The 17,083-nt window shown below is 45.4% G+C and overlaps 1 protein-coding gene across 1 annotated transcript in view; it reads left to right on the forward strand.

The window, feature by feature from the left end:
- Positions 1-696: 696 nt before the first annotated feature.
- The window catches only part of LOC134344583 (solute carrier family 52, riboflavin transporter, member 3-like), a 31,054-nt gene continuing 14,667 nt past the window's right edge, over positions 697-17,083 (forward strand). Inside the window, 1 exon segment of the mRNA XM_063044654.1 lies at positions 697-787. Within this exon segment, the coding sequence (XP_062900724.1) occupies positions 769-787 (19 nt within the window). The 5' untranslated portion in view covers positions 697-768.

Below are 17,083 nucleotides of genomic sequence, written 5' to 3' on the forward strand. Positions count from 1 at the left end.
TATTTCACAACGTAAACACGAGGAAATCTGCAGATGCTGGAATTTCAAGCAACACACATAAAAGTTGCTGGAGACCCTATCGGCCCGAAACGTCGACTGTACCTCTTCCTAGAGATGCTGCCTGGCCTGCTGCGTTCACCAGCAACTTTTATGTGTGTTGCCTCAAGTATTTAACAGTTTTTTTCAGCAGAAACCCAAAGTCTGACAGAGAAGGTCACTAGAGCTGAGGTGTACTTTACATCTTTCATCTTTGAGCATAACCTGCCATTCCAGGTGTGTAAGCACACAGGTAAGCTATTCAGGAAAATGTTTCCTGATTCAGAAATAGCAAAAAAACTATGTCTGCTCATCAACCAAGACAGCAGCTGTTGTGAACATGGCACATTAAGACAGAATTCAGAAGTCAGCTGTCTCACAAAACATTTGTGAATCTGATGTCTTGCAAAATTAACAAATTCATTGACACAGACTGCTATGAGGTTGAAACCTCCCTGAAATGAGTTTTTGCAGGGTGGGATGGCCGGCTAAGAAATATATTCTGTTCCCCCTGACCCTTGGTCCTGCTGGCTTCACATTTCTGTCGGCAGTGCGTTTAAACAAAATTGAAAGGCTCGTCCCTTTAAGGGGAGCGGCTCCCTGAGGGGACCGGAGGAGACTGACCGTCATTGGAAGGAGAGCGACCAATGGAGAGGCTGCTTCTTGCGGGGCGCTGTAACCTGGATGGTATAAAAGGCTGAGGCCGAGGGTGGCGTCTGTTTGGTAGAGTTGATGACCCAGCCGGTCGAAGGTAAGGTGTGTGGGGTGGGCAGTGTTTTAAAGGAGACATGAGAGATTATACAAATTCCCGAAAACTTGAGCATCTCAGCTTCTTGCTTTAACCCACCCACCTATCACCTGCCAGTTGGTACTCCTTCCCCTCTTCCCGCTTTATTCTGGATTCTTCTCTCTTGCTTTCCAGTCTTGATGATATTCGGCCCGAAATGCCGACTGTTTATTCCTCTGTGTAGATGCTGCCTGACCTGAGTTCCGCCAGCACTTTTTGTGTCTCACCTCTCTCCTTCCAGCTTCGTACATGAGCCCCCTACCTACCCAGCTTCCCCCCACCCACCCACCTGTCACCTGCCAGACTGTAGTCCTTCCCCCCCCCCACCCTTCTTATTCTGGCTTCTTCCCCCCCTTCCATTCCAGTTCTGGTGATGGGTTTCGGCCCAGAACGTCGACTGTTTGCTCTAATCTGATCTGCTGAGTTCTTCCAGTGTTTTGCGTGTGTTGCTCTGGATTTCCAGCATTTGTAGATTTTTTGTGTGTGTGTGGAGGAGATGTAATGATCTGGCTACAAAGGCAGTGCTTGAGGCAAATATGTTAGTTAGAACATAGAATAGTACAGTACAGCATAGTACAGGCCCTTCGGCCCACATTCTTGTGCTGACCCTCAAACCCTGCCTCCCATATAAATAGAACATAGAATAGTACAATTTAAGAATTATATGGACAGGTATGTGGATGCCAGGAATTGAGACAGATGTGGACTGAGCGGTGAGGAATGGATTTGGCTTTAATGTATCTCGTGGTTGGCATGAACAACTCAATGGAACAAAGATTCTTTTATTTATATAAGACAGATGTTTCATTCCAGCTTATAATTTGTCATTACTCCTTCCTACAGCTTGCTGGCCGCAGTAATATTATTTTAACTTTTGTTAACAGTGATCTTGTTGTACACCACCTGGAGTTTTGCCAAGCCCTGTGCTTTGGAAGGACTGATGTCAAAAGGCCTGAAATGTTGGCTGTCCTTGGGGGTTGGCATGGTAGTGTAACATATAGCGCCTCTCCCAACAGCTCCAATCAGTATTCAATTCCCACCACCGTTAGTCAGGAGTTTGTAGGTTCCCCCTCATGACTGCAGGCTCCAGTTTCCTCGCATATTTTTAAAAAGACGTATTGGTTATAAGTTGTGGGCAGACAATGTTGGCACCGGAAGCATGATGACACTTGTAGGCTGCTGCAGCAAGTTGGTCAGGACTTCCCTTGACCTCCAACACACAGAGGAAATGATCCATGTTTGTCCAGCCTCTCCTTTTAGCTACTACCCTCTAATCAAGCCAGCACCCTCTCCGAAGCCTCAACATTCTTCCTGTAATGGGGACTACCAGATCTGCACACAGTACTTCAAATGCAGCCTAACCAAGATTTATACACCTGTACTGTGTCTGACTGGCTCTTGCCCCTGTCAGAGATGTCACAGAAGCAGACCCTTTGGCCCGTCTGGTCCATGCTGAACTGTTACCCTGCCTCGTCCCATTGACCGGCAGCTGGACTATACCTCTCTCATCCATGAATGTATCCAAATTTCTCTTAAATGCTGCAATTAAACCCAAATCCACTGCTTCAGTTGGCAGCACATTCCACACATGTATCAGCCTCTGAGTGAATAAGTTCCCTTTAAATATTTCACCTTTCACCTTTAATCTAGTTCTTAGTTTTTTCCTCTATCTATACCCTTCATAATATTGGATAACTCATCAAATCTCATTTTCCTGTCCTATGGTTCAGGGAATAAAGTACTAACCTATTTAACTTTTCCCATTGGTTTAGGTCCTCAAGTCTTAACAACATCCTTGTAAATTTCTGTTTCAATTTTATTGAAACCTTTTCTGTAGGTAGGTGACCAGAATTGTACACAATGCACCAAATCTGTCCTCAAACATCTTAGACCATAAAGAGTTCAGTTGTTTGGTCATCCAGTCTGCTCTGCCATCTCATGGCTGACCCATTTCCATTTTCCTCTCCACCCCAGTCGTTCTCTCTATCCCTTCATGCCCTGACTAATCATGAATCTGTCAACCTCTGCCTTAAATATACCCAATGACTTGGGTATAGAAATTCTCTGGCTAAAGAAATCCCTCCTCATCTCCGTTCTAAATAGACGTCCCTCTTTTCAGACTTCCTGCACGCATGCAGAACTCGTTGACTTTATTAACTTTGCCTCCAACTTTCACCCTGCCCTCAAGTTTACCTGGTCCATTTCCGACACCTCCCTCCCCTTTCTAGATCTTTCTGTCTCTGTCTCTGGAGACAGCTTATCCACTGATGTCTACTATAAGCCTACTGACTCTCACAGCTGTCTGGACTATTCCTCTTCTCACCGTCTCTTGCAAAAATGCCATCCCCTTCTCGCAATTCCTCCGTCTCCGCCGCATCTGCTCTCAGGATGAGGCTTTTCATTCTAGGACGAGGGAGATGTCTTCCTTTTTTAAAGAAAGGGGCTTCCCTTCCTCCACTATCAACTCTGCTCTTAAACGTATCTCCCCCATTTCACATACATCTGCTCTCACTCCATCCTCCCACCACCCCACTAGGAATAGGGTTCCCCTGGTCCTCACCTACCACCCCACCAGCCTCCGGGTCCAACATATTATTCTCCGTAACTTCCGCCACCTCCAACGGGATCCCACCACTAAGCACATCTTTCCCTCCCCCCCCTCTCTCTGCATTCCGCAGGGATCGCTCCCTACACAACTCCCTTGTCCATTCGTCCCCCCCCATCCCTCCCCACTGATTTCCCTCCTGGCACTTATCCGTGTAAGCGGAACAAGTGCTACACATGCCCTTACACTTCCTCCCTTACCACCATTCAGGGCCCCAAACAGTCCTTCCAGGTGAGGCATCACTTCACCTGTGAGTCGACTGGGGTGATATACTGTGTCCGGTGCTCCCGATGTGGCCTTTTATATATTGGTGAGACCCGACGCAGACTGGGAGACCGCTTTGCTGAACACCTACGCTCTGTCCGCCAGAGAAAGCAGGATCTCCCAGTGGCCACACATTTTAATTCCACATCCCGTTCCCATTCTGACATGTCTGTCCACGGCCTCCTCTACTGTGGAGATGAAGCCACACTCAGGTTGGAGGAACAACACCTTATATTCCGTCTGGGTAGCCTCCAACCTGATGGCATGAACATTGACTTCTCTAACTTCCGCTAAGGCCCCACCTCCCCCTCGTACCCCATCTGTTACTCATTTTTATGCACACATTCTTTCTCTCACTCTCCTTTTTCTCCCTCTGTCCCTCTGAATATACCTCTTGCCCATCCTCTGGGTCACCACCCCCCTCCTTGTCTTTCTTCCCGGACCTCCTGTCCCATGATCCTCTCGTATCCCCTTTTGCCTATCACCTGTCCAGCTCTTGGCTCTATCCCTCCCCCTCCTGTCTTCTCCTATCATTTTGGATCTCCCCCTCCCCCTCCAACTTTCAAATCCCTTACTCACTCTTCCTTCAGTTAGTCCTGACGAAGGGTCTCGGCCTGAAACGTCGACTGCACCTCTTCCTATAGATGCTGCTTGGCCTGCTGCGTTCACCAGCAACTTTGATGAACTTTGCTTGAATTTCCAGCATCTGCAGAATTCCTGTTGTTTCCCTCTTTTCAGAGGCTGTGTTCTCTTGTGTTAGACTCCATCACCATTGGAAACGTCCTTAACATGAGAAAGTTTTAACAATGCTGGAAATCCAAAGGAATACACACAAAATGCTGGAGGAACTCAGCGGATCAGGTACAATCTATGGAAATGAATAAACATATAGAACATATAGAATAGTACAGCACAGTACAGGCCCTTTGGCCCACAATGTTGTGCTGACCCTCAAACCCTGCCTCCCATATAAGCCCCTACTGTAAATTCCTCCATATACCTGTCTAGTAGTCTCTTAAACTTCACTAGTGTATCTGCCTCCACCATTGACTCAGGCAGTGCATTCCATGCACCAACCACTCTCTGAGTAAAAAAACCTTCCTCTAATATCCCCCTTGAACTTCCCACCCTTACCTTAAAGCCATGTCCTCTTGTATTCAGCAGTGGTGCCCTGGGGAAGAGGTGCTGGCTATCCACTATATCTATTCCTCTTATTATCTTGTACACCTCTATCATGTCTCCTCTCATCCTCCTTCTCTCCAAAGAGTAAAGCCCTAGCTCTCTTAATCTCTGATCATAATGCATACTTTCTAAACCAGGCAGCATCCTGGTAAATCTCCTCTGTACCCTTTCCAATGCTTCCACATCCTTCCTATAGTGAGGTGACCAGAACTGGACACAATACTCCAAGTGTGGCCTAACCAGAGTTTTATAGAGCTGCATCATTACATCGCGACTCTTAAACTCTATCCCTCGATTTATGAAAGCTAACACCCCATAAGCTTTCTTAACTACCCTATCCACCTGTGAGGCAACTTTCAGGGATCTGTGGACACGTACCCTGAGATCCCTCTGCTCCTCCACAAAGTATCCTGCCATTTACTTTGTACTCTGCCTTGGAGTCTGTCCTTCCAAAGTGTACCACTTCACACTTCTCCAGGTTGAACTCCATCTGCCACTTCTCAGCCCACTTCTGCATCCTATCAATGTCTCTCTGCAATCTTTGACAATCCTCTACACTATCTACAACACCACCAACCTTTGTGTCGTCTGCAAACTTGCCAACTCACCCATCTACCCCCACATCCAGGTCGTTAATAAAAATCACAAAAAGTAGAGGTCCCAGAACAGATCCTTGTGGGACACCACTAGTTACAATCCTCCAATCTGAATGTACTCCGTCCACCACCACCCTCTGCCTTCTGCAGGCAAGCCAATTCTGAATCCACCTGGCCAAACTTCCCTGGATCCTATGCCTTGTAACTTTCTGAATAAGCCTACTATGTGGAACCTTGTCAAATGCCTTACTAAAATCCATATAGATCACATCCACTGCACTACCCTCATCTATATGCCTGGTCACCTCCTCAAAGAACTTGTTAGACACGCTCTGCCCTTCGCAAAGCCATGCTGACTGTCCCTGATCAGTCCATGATTCTCTAAATGCCTATAGATCCTATCTCTAAGAATCTTTTCCAACAGCTTTCCCACCACAGGCGCAAGACTCACTGGTCTAAATTACCCAGACTATCCCTACTACCTTTTTTGAACAAGGGGACAACATTCGCCTCCCTCCAATCCTCCGGTACCATTCCCGCGGACAACGAGGACATAAAGATCCTAGCCAGAGGCTCAGCAATCTCTCCTCTCGCCTCGTGGAGCAGCCTGGGGAATATTCAGTCAGGCCCTGGGGATTTATCTGTCCTAATGTATTTTAACAACTCCAACACCTCCTCTCCCTTAATATCAACATGCTCCAGAACATCAACCTCACTCATATTGTCCTCACCATCATCAAGTTTCCTCTCATTGGTGAATACCGAAGAGAAGTATTCATTGAGGACCTCGCTCACTTCCACAGCCTCCAGGCACATCTTCCCACCTTTATCTCTAATCGGTCCTACCTTCACTCCTGTCATCCTTTTTTTCTTCACATAATTGAAGAATGCCTTGGGGTTTTCCTTTACCCTACTTGCCAAGGCCTTCTCATGCCCTCTTCTTGCTCTTCTCAGCCCCTTCTTAAGCTCCTTTCTTGCTTCCCTATATTCCTCAATAGACCCATCTGATCCTTGCTTCCTAACCTTCATGTATGCTGCCTTCTTCCACCTGACTAGATTTTCCACCTCACTTGTCACCCATGGTTCCTTCACCCACCATTCTTTATCTTCCTCACCGGGACAAATTTATCCCTAACATCCCGCAAGAGATCTCTAAACATCGACCACATGTCCATAGTACATTTCCCTGCAAAAACATCATCCCAATTCACACTCGCAAGTTCTAGCCTTATAGCCTCATAATTTGCCTTTCCCCAATTAAAAATTTTCCTGTGCTCTCTGATTCTATCCTTTTCCATATTAATGCTAAAGGCCAGGGAGCAGTGGTCACTGTCCCCCAGATGCTCACCCACTGAGAGATCTGTGACCTGACCCAGTCAATTACCTGGTACTAGATCTAGTATGGCATTCCCCCTGGTCAGCCTGTCCACAGGAATCCGTCCTGGACACACTTAACAAACTCTGCCCCATCTAAACCCTTGGAACTAATCAGGTGCCGATCAATATTAGGGAAGTTAAAGTCACCCATGATAACAACCCTGTTATTTTTGCACCTTTCCGAAATCTGCCTCCCAATCTGCTCCTCTGTATCTCTGCTGCTACCAGGGGGCCTATAGAATACCCCCAGTAGAGTAACTGCTCCCTTCCTGTTCCTGACTTCCACCCATACTGACTCAAAAGAGGATCCTGCTACATTACCCACCCTTTCTGTAGCTGTAATAGTATCCCTGACCAGTAATGCCACCCCTCCTCCCCTTTTTCTGCCCTCCCTATCCCTTTTAAAGCACTGAAATCCGGGAATATTGAGAATCCATTCCTGCCCTGGTGCCAGCCAAGTCTCTGTAATGGCCACTACTACATCATAATTCCATGTATGTATCCAAGCTCTCAGTTCATCACCTTTGTTCCTGATGCTTCTTGCATTGAGGTACACACATTTCAGCCCTTCTACCTTACTGTCTTTACACCGTTTATTCTGCTTCTCTTTCCTCAAAGCCTCTCTATATGTTAGATCTGGCTTTACTCCATGCACTTCTTTCACTGCTCTATCGCTCTGGGTCCCATCCCCCTCGCAAATTAGTTTAAACCCTCCCGAACCACACTAGCAAACCTACCTGCAAGGATATTGCTCCCCCTCAAGTTCAGGTGCCACCCATCCAATCTGTACAGGTCCCACCTTCCCCAGAAGAGATCCCAATGATCTAAAAATCTAAAATCCTGCTCCCTGCACCAACTCCTCAGCCACACATTCAACTGCTATCTCCTCCCATTCTTACCATCACTGTCACAGTCAATGTTTCAGGCCCAGACCTTTCTTCAGGACTGGAATGGAAGACACCAGAATATAAGGTGGAGGGAGGGGAAGGCGACTAGCTGGAAGGTGATAGGTGAAGTCAAGTGGGTGGGAAAGGTAAAAGTCTGGAGAAGGATTCTAATGGGAGAGGAGAGTGGATCATAGGAGAAAGGGAAGGAAGGGACCTGGGGGATGTGATAGGCAGGTGAAAAGGGATAAAAAGCCAGATTGGGAATCCCCTCTTCTATTCTCAATATGGAGAGGAGAATTGATTAAAAGTATACAAAGTTGGGCCAGCTGGTGGCGCTATGACATTGCGCCAGACCCGGGAGAGTAGGTTCCCGGGTTCGAAACCAGTCGGGTCCACCCCTGAGTACGCTTTCCATCCGTGCTGGTTTGAGTGTCAAGATCGCAACTCGACCTTGTAAAATAAAAGGGAAAAATACTGCGAAAATTTCTGTGTGAGGAGTGGCGAGCTACTCAGTCTCTGTTGCTCTCTCTCCCCGCGCCTTGTAAAAGCCATGAAAGAAACATAATCACAGATGCACACGCACGCAGACACACGCCAAAAAAAAATCCAAAGTTCAGAGACGTCGACACGGTCTTTTCCACTGAGATTGGATGGGACTACATAGACGTCATTGGTTAAGGGTGAAAAGTTTGAGGGGAACTTCTTCACTGAGGGTCATGAGAGTGAAAAGAACTGCCAGAGCAAGTAGTGCGTGTGAGCTCGATTTCAATGTTTCGGAGGTACATGGATGGTAGAGGTGTAGAGAGCTATGGTCACGCTGCAGGTCAATCAGAGTAGGTAGATTAAATGGACTAGATGGGCCAAAGGGGCTGTTTCTGTGCTGTACTTTTCGATGACTGTATCCCTCTGTTCTACCACATTGCTCAGTACCCAGTCATTCCTTAAGATCTACACTGGTTTATCCTCCCAAAGTACAACACCACACGTCTGCATTAAATTCCATCTGCTTTTTTAAAACCCATTTTTCCAGTTGGTCCAGGGTCCACTGCAAGCTTTGCCACACGATATTCTCACCAACATTTATTTTTAAAAAAAACTTAAATACAAGATCCAAACACAGTACTCAATATTGCTCTTAAAATGTTTGCCAAGTTTCTTCGATGATATTGAGCAATAGAGGCAGTTGGCTGGCTTCCTGTTGTGACGCATAAGTTCAGGACAATGTGATGCAAACAAGGACATTTTGTGTGCCCACAAGTTGGAAGCAATTGATTACTAAACTTCTAGGGTGATGATTTTAAGGAAGTGAAAGATTTAAAATGATAGTTTATTAGGATGGAAAACAGCTTCTTTCCCAGGCTGTGAGACGACTGAACTCCCTGCCACCACCCATGTCTCACCTCACATTGCTTACTTTTAACATGTCGTAAATGCACAATATAGGAGTTATGGGGAGTTAGTCACCCTGAGGCTGCAGGAGTTAGACAAGTGGGTGATTGTCAGGGAAGGGAAGAGCTCAGATAGTAGAGGGCACCCTTGTGGCCATCCTCCTCAGTAATTGTTATCTCATTTTGGATACTGTTGAGGGGGATGACCTGACACAGGACCGCCATGGTGATCGGGTCTCTGGCACTGAGCCTGGTTCTGTGGTGTGAAAAAGAGAAGGGAGAGAAGAAGAGGAATGCGGTGGCCATAGGGGATTCCATAGTGAGGGGAACAGACAGGAGTTCTGTCAGCCTGATAGAGGTACCTGCATGGTGTGTTGCCTCCCAGGTGCCAAGGTACAGGATGTCTCGGAGCGGTGCAGACTATTCTGAAGGGAGAAGGTGAACAGCCTGAAGTCTTGGTGCACATTGGTACCAATGACATAGGTAGAAAAAGGGAGGAGGTCCTGAAGAGAGAATTTAGGGAGTTGGGTAGGAAGCTGAAAAGCAGGACCTTCAGGGTAGTAACCTCAGGATTGCTGCCTGTGCCACGTGCTAACGAGCGCAAGAATAGCATGATCAGGCATATTAATGTGTGGCCGAGAGACTGGTGTAGGGGGCAGGGCTTGGGGTTCCTGGATCATTGGTGCTTCTTCTAGGGGGGGAAAGTAACCCGTACAAAAAGTAACCTGTACAAAAAGCACGGGCTACACCTGAACCCACAGCATGCAGGTTTAATAGAGCTGTTAGGGTTTAAACTAATTTGGCAGGGGGATGGGAACTGGAGTGATAGGTCTGAGGAAGGGGAAAACAGATCTAAATCAAAGATGGCGGGCAACAGAGATGATGGGAAGAACAGGCAGAAGATGAGGCATAATCACAGTGGGTGGAATGATTTACAACAGGAAGCAATAAATACTGGACTGAAAGTGTTATATTTGTGTCAGTGTTAAAATTGACACTAATAAAATAGACGATCTTGAAATTCAGCTACAGGTTGGCAAGACTGACATTGTGGTCATCTCTGAAACTTGACTAAAGGATGTCTGCTGTTGGGAGCTGAATGTCCAATGATATACGATGTATCAGAAAGATAGGCTAGTCGGCAGAGGTGGTGGTGTGGCCCTGATTGTAAGAAATAATATCAAATCATTACAAAGGCATGACAGGATCAGAAGGTATAGAGTCTCTATAGGTTGAGTTAAGAAATGGCAAGGGTAAAAGGCCCCTAATGGTAGTTGTATACTGGCCTCCAAACAGCAGTCGGGATGTGGATTACAAATTACGAGAGTTAGAAAAGTCTTGTCAGAAGGGCAATATCATGATAATCGTTGGGGATTTTAACATGAGAGTGGATTGGGAAAACCAGGCCAGTACTGGACTTCAAGACAGAATTTGTAGAATGTCTAAGGGATGGCTTTTTAGAACAGCTTGTTGTTGAGCCCACTAAGGGATCAGTTGTGCTGGATTGGGTGTTGTGCAATGATCTGGAGGTGATAAGAGAGCTTAAGTTTAAGGAACCTGTAGGGAACAATGATCGCAATATGATTAAGTTCACTTTGAAATTTCAGAAAGAAACTAAATATCAACGTGTTGGTATTTCAGTAGAATAAAGGAAATTACAATGGCATGAGGGGGGAACTGGCCAAGGTTGACTGGAAAGGGATACTAACAGGAAGGACAGCAGAGCAGCAATGGCTGGAGTTTCTGCAAAAAATGAGGGAAGTACAATACAGATATATTCCAATTAAGAAATTTTCAAATGGAAGAAAGACACTACCTTGGCTGACAAGTGAAGTCAGAGCCAAAGTGAAAACAAAAGAGGGCATACAAGGAAGCCAAAGCTAGTGGGAAGATAGAGGATTGGGAAGCTTTTTAAAATCTTTCAGAAGGAAACGAAGAAGGTCATTTGGAAGGAAAAGATGAATTATTCAAGATTCAAAAAACTTTATTTTCATTCTAACCATACATCAGCTCTGCAGGGCAGAATGAGATAGCGTTTCTCAGGGGCAGTGCAATCATAACATAACAAACGCAACACTAAATAATAAACATAACAACAAATAGTAAAACACAACAGCCACATGTCCGTTAAAATCAGTTATAAGTGTCCAGTGCAAGTTAAAAATGTCCAAAGCAGAGTCAGGTAGAGCAGCTATTTAGCAGTCTGACTGCCTGTGGAAGGAAGCTGTTTAGTAGCCTTGTGGTTTTAGTTTTGATGCTCCTGTAACGTTTGCCTGATGGCAGAAGAACAAACAGTTCATGGAGAGGGAGTGAGGGGTCTTTAATGATGTACCGTGTCTTCTGGAGGCATCGACTGTGAAAGAGGTCTTGGTCAGAAGGTAGGGAGACCCCAATAACCTTCTCTGCTCCCCTAACCACCCTCTGCAAGGCTTTTTTGTCGACAGCACTGCAGCTGGAGTACCAGGTTGTGATGCAAAAGGTCAGCACACTCTCAACCACACCTCTGTAGAATGTAGTTAAGATGTTAGTGGGGAGTGATGCTTGTTTAAGCTTCCTCAGAAAGTGCAATCTCTGCTGGGCCCGTTTCACAATCCCAGCTTCCTTCCTGAAGTCCACAATTATGAAAGGAAGCTGGTGACTAACATCAAAGAAGATACTAAAAGCCTTTTTAAGTATATAAAGGGTAAAAGAGAGTTGAGGGTAGATATATGACCCATAGAAAATGATGCTGGAGATATTGTAATGAGAGATGCAGAGGAACTGAATGCGTATTTTGTATCCGTCTTCACAGAGGAAGACATTTGCAGTATACCAGATATTCATTTGTGTCAGGGAAGTGAAGTATGTGCAGTGAAAATTACGACTGAGAGGTGCTCAGGAAGCTTAATGGTCTGAGGGTGGATAAATCTCCTGGACCTGATGGAATGCACTCTCAGGTTCTGAAGGAAGTAGCTGGAGAGATTGCGGAGGCATTAACAATGATCTTTCAAGAATCGACAGGTCTTGGCATTGTACCGGATCACTGGAAAATTGCAAATGTTACTCAGAATCAGGTTTATTATAATCACCGGCATGTGATGTGAAATTTGTTAATTTAGCAGCAGCAATTCAATGCAATACATAATCTAGCAGAGACAAAAGTAATAAATAATATAAAAATAATAAACAAGTAAATCAATTGTGTATATTGAATAGATTACCAAAAAACATGCAGAAACAGAAATACTGTATATTAAAAAAAAAACGTGAGGTGGTGTCCAAAGCTTCAAGGTCCATTTAGGAATCGGATGGCAGAGGGGGAAAAAACTGTTCCTGAATCACTGAGTGTGTGCTGTCAGGCTTCTGTACCTCCTAACAGTGAGAAAAGGGTATGCCCTGGGTGCTGGGGGTCCTTAATAATGGACGCTGCCTTTCTGAAACAACGATCCTTGAAGATGTCCTGGGTACTTTGTAGGCTAGTACCCAAGATGGAGCTGACTAGATTTACAACCTTCTGCAGCTTCTTTCAGTCCTGTGCAGTAGCCCCTCCACACCAGACAGTGATGCAGCCTGTCAGAATGCTCTCCACGGTACAACTATTGAAGTTTTTGAGTATTTATTGACATGCCAAATCTCTTCAAACATTTAATACAATATAGTTGCTGTCTTGCCTTCTTTGTGACTACATTGATATGTTGGAACCAGTTTAGATCCTCAGAGATCATGACACGCAGGAACTTGAAGCTGCTCACTCTCCACTTGTGATCCCTCTGAGGATCGGTATGTGTTCCTTCGTCTTACCCTTCCTGAAGTCCACAATCAGCTCTTTCATCTTACTGACGTTGAGTGCCAGGTTGACATCTCGCTCCTGTACGCTTTCTCGTCATCACCTGACTTTTGGGTCATCACCAATACCCAGAAGGTGATGAATCTGTGGAATTCATTGTCACAGAAGGCTGTGGAGGCCAAGTCATTGGGTATATTTAAAGTAGATAGGTTCTTGATTAGTTAGGGTGTCAAAGGTTGTTGCTGTAGCACCACTCCACTAGTTGGCATATCTCACTCCTGTACACCGTCTCATCACCACCTGAGATTCTACCAGTGATGGTTGTATCGTCAGCAAATTTATAGATGGTATTTGAGCTATGCCTAGCCACACAGTCATGTGTATATAGAGAGTAGAGCAGTGGGCTAACCACACACCCCTGAGGTGCGCCAGTGTTGATCATCAACGAGGAGGATAAGTTATCATCAATCCGCACAGATTGTGGTCTTCCAGTTAGGAAGTGGAGGATCCAATTGCAGAAGGAGGTACAGAGGCCCAGGTTCTGTAACTTATCAATCAGGCTTGTGGGAATGATGGTATTAAATGCTGAGCTATAGTCGAACACCATCCTGATGTAAGTGTTGTCCAAGTGGTCTAAAGCCGTGTGGAGAGCCATTGAGATTGCGTCTACCATTGCCTATCACCACAACAGATCAAATTGCAATGGGTCCAGGTCCTTGCTGAGGCCGGAGTTCGGTCTAGTCATGACCAATCTCTCAAAGCATTTCATCACCGTCGATGTGAGTGCTACAGGGCGATAGTCATTAAGACAGCCTGTTTTAGTCATCTTAGGCACTGGTATAATTGTTGCCTTTTTGAAGCAAGTGGGGACTTCTGCCCATAGCAGTGAGAGGTTAAAAATGTCCTGAATACTCCTGCTAGTGGTTGGCACAGGTCTTCAGAGTCTTACCAGCTACTCCATCAGGACCTTTGGCCTTGCGAGGATTCACTCTCTTTAAAGACAGTCTAACATCGACTTCTGAGATAGAGATCACAGGGTCATCAGGTGCAGCAGGGATCTTCACAGCTGTAGTTGTGTTCTTCCTTTCAAAGTGGGTGTAGAAGGTATTGAGTTCATCTGGTAGTGAAGCATCGCTACTATTCATGCTATTGGGTTTCATTTTGTGGGAAGTAATGTCTTGCAGACCTTGCCAGAGTTGTTATGCATCCAATATCGCCTCCAACCTCGCTCGAAATTGTCTTTTCACCCTTGAAATAGCCCTTTGCAAATCGTACTGGATTTTCTGGTACAGGCCTGGGTTGCCAGACTTGAATGCCACAGATCTGGACTTCAGCAAACAACATACCTCCTGGTTCATCCACAGCTTTTGATTTGGGAAAGTACAGTAAGTCTGTGTGGGCACACACTCATCCACATAGGTTTTAATGAAGTTGGTAGCAACTGCAGGATACTCATCCAGGTTCGAAGATGAATCCCTGAATACAGACCAGTCCACTCGATTCAAAGTAGACCTGCTCCTGTGCTTCCCTTGTCCATAACCTTCTTGGTCCTCACTGCTGGTGCTACAGTCTTCAGTCTCTGCCTATACTCGGAGTAGAAGTACAGCTAGATGATCAGACTTCCCGAAGTGAGGGCATTCTTGATGGTGGTGTAGCAATGGTCCAGTGTGTTGTTTCCTCTGGTATTGCAAGTGATCTGTTGATGGTAATTGCTTAGTGATTTTTTTTTTGTCTGGCCTGGTTAAAATTTTCCAAAACAATGGTGAAGGCGTTAGGGTGCGCTGTTTTGTGCATGTTGATCCCGTTACTCAGGTTATCTGAAGCCTGCTTGACATTGTCCTGAGGTGGAATGTAAACTGCTACCAAAATGACCCCAGAGAACCCCCGTGGTAGGTAAAAAGGACGGCACTTTACTGCTAGATATTCCAGGTCTGGTGAGCAGAATTGGGACAGCACTGATATATTTGTGCACCAAGAAGAGTTGATCATGAGGCATACTCCTCCACCTCTGCTTTTGAGAGACTCTATAGATCTATCCTGATTGTGTATAGTAAACCCATCGATCTGAATTGCTGCATCCAGTATGGAAGGGGTTAACCAGGATTCAGCACCCTAGCTCTGAGATCATCGATTTTATTCACCAGAGCCTGCACATTCACCAGCAGGATAACCAGTATAGGGAGTTTAAAACCCTGTTTCCTTAAGTGTACTTTTAACCCTGATCTATGCCAGCTCTTCCTCGAGGTGTCCTCCGTGGGCACCTCCGACCACAGACTGTGTTGTTTCTGTCAGCTTTAAGCAGCGATAGTTCATTTAAATGCCTTGACATCTTTGACTGTACTGACCTTGGAAGCAGTTGTGCATTTTAGTTGTATCAGGCTGAAATGGGAATGTTTAATCGTATCTATTGAGAGTACTGCTGCTACTTGAGTCACGCCTAGGTGCCCACTCTATTTAAGGCTGGGAGGCAGCAGAAAGGAAACTATAGACCTGTTAGCCTGACATCAGTGGTTGAGAAGTTGTTGGAATTGATCGTTAGGGATGAGATTACAGTGTACCTGGAGGCACATGACAAGAGAAGCCAAAGCCAGCATATCTTCCTGAAAGGAAAATCCTGCCTGACTAACCTACTGCAATTTTTTGAGGAATATTACAAGCAGGGTAGACAAAGGAGATGCAGTAGATGTGGCGTACTTGGATTTTCAGAAGGCCTTCGAGAAGGTTCCGCATATGAGGCTGCTTAGCAAGATAAGAGCCCGTGGAATTACAGGGAAGTTACTAGCATGGGTAAAGCATTGGCTGGTTGGCAGAAAACAGAGTGAGAATAAAGTGATCCTATTCTGGCTGGCTGCTGGTTACCAGTGAAGTTCCCATAGGAGTCAGAGTTGGAACCACTGCTTTTTGTGATGTATGTCAATGATTTGGACTATGAGGTGAATGGTTTTGTGGCTAAATTTGCCGATGATACAAAGATAGGTGGAGGGGCAGGTAGTGTTGAGGAAACAGAGCCTGCAGAGAGACTTAGGGAATAGGCAAAGAACTGGCAAATGAAATACATTGTTGGAAAGTGTATGTTCATGCACTTTGGTGGGAGAAATAAATGGGAAGACTACTATTTAGATTGGGAGAGAATTCAAAATGCAGACATGCAAAGGGACTTGGGAGTCCTTGTGCAGGATACCCTAAAGGTTAACCTTCAGGTTGAGTCGGTGGTGAAGAAGGTGAATGCAATGTTGGCGTTCATTTCTAGAGGTATAGAATATAAGAGCAGGGATGTGATGTTGAGGCTGTGTAAGGCACTTGGAGTATTGTGTGCAGTTTTGGGCTCCTTATTTTAGAAAGAATATACTGACATTGGAGAGGGTTCAGAGAAGATTCACCAGAATGATTCCAGGAATGAAAGGGATACCATGACGAACATCTGGCAGCCCTTGGGCTGTATTCTCTGGAGTTCAGGAGAATGAGGGGGGATCTCACAGAAACATTCCAAATGTTAAAAGGCCTGAACAGATTAGATATGGCAAAGTTATTTCCCATGGTAGGGGATTCTAGGACAAGAGTTATGACTTCAGGATTGAAGGACATCCATTTAGAACAGAGATGCGGAGAAATTACTTTAGTCAGAGGGTGGTAAATTTGTGGAATTTGTTGCTATTGGGTGTAATTAAGGCAGAGATAGATAGATTCTTGATTAGCCAGAGCATCAAAGGGTATGGGGAGAAGGCAGAGGAGTGGGGATGACTGGAAGAATTTGATCAGCCCATGATTGAATGGTGGAGCAGACTCGATGGGCTGAATAGCCTATTTCTGCTCCTATATCTTATGGTCTTCCCATCATAGAGTAGCTACAGGTGGCGCTGTCTCAGGAAAACAACATCCATCGGCAAAGAACCCCACCACCTGGGCCAAGTTCTCTTCCCACAGCTATGAACAGGCAGATGCAGAAGCCTAAAGCACCACACCATCAGGTTTAAGAACTGCTACTTTCATTGAACCACTTGGCTCTTCAACCAAATTGCATAACACTAATCACTACAGTTCAGCAACACTGAGCACTTTGAATTAAAATGGATTACTTCTCTAGTTGTGCTCTTATAAAACATTTAATTTGTTTAATTTTGCTTGTCTTGTGAATGCTGCTTATCTAATGTTGCGGGTCTTTGATGCTGCTGTAAGATTTTCATTGCACCAGTGT

The sequence above is a fragment of the Mobula hypostoma genome, chromosome 3 (genome assembly GCF_963921235.1).
Source record: "Mobula hypostoma chromosome 3, sMobHyp1.1, whole genome shotgun sequence".
Classification (NCBI taxonomy): Eukaryota; Metazoa; Chordata; class Chondrichthyes; order Myliobatiformes; family Myliobatidae; genus Mobula; species Mobula hypostoma.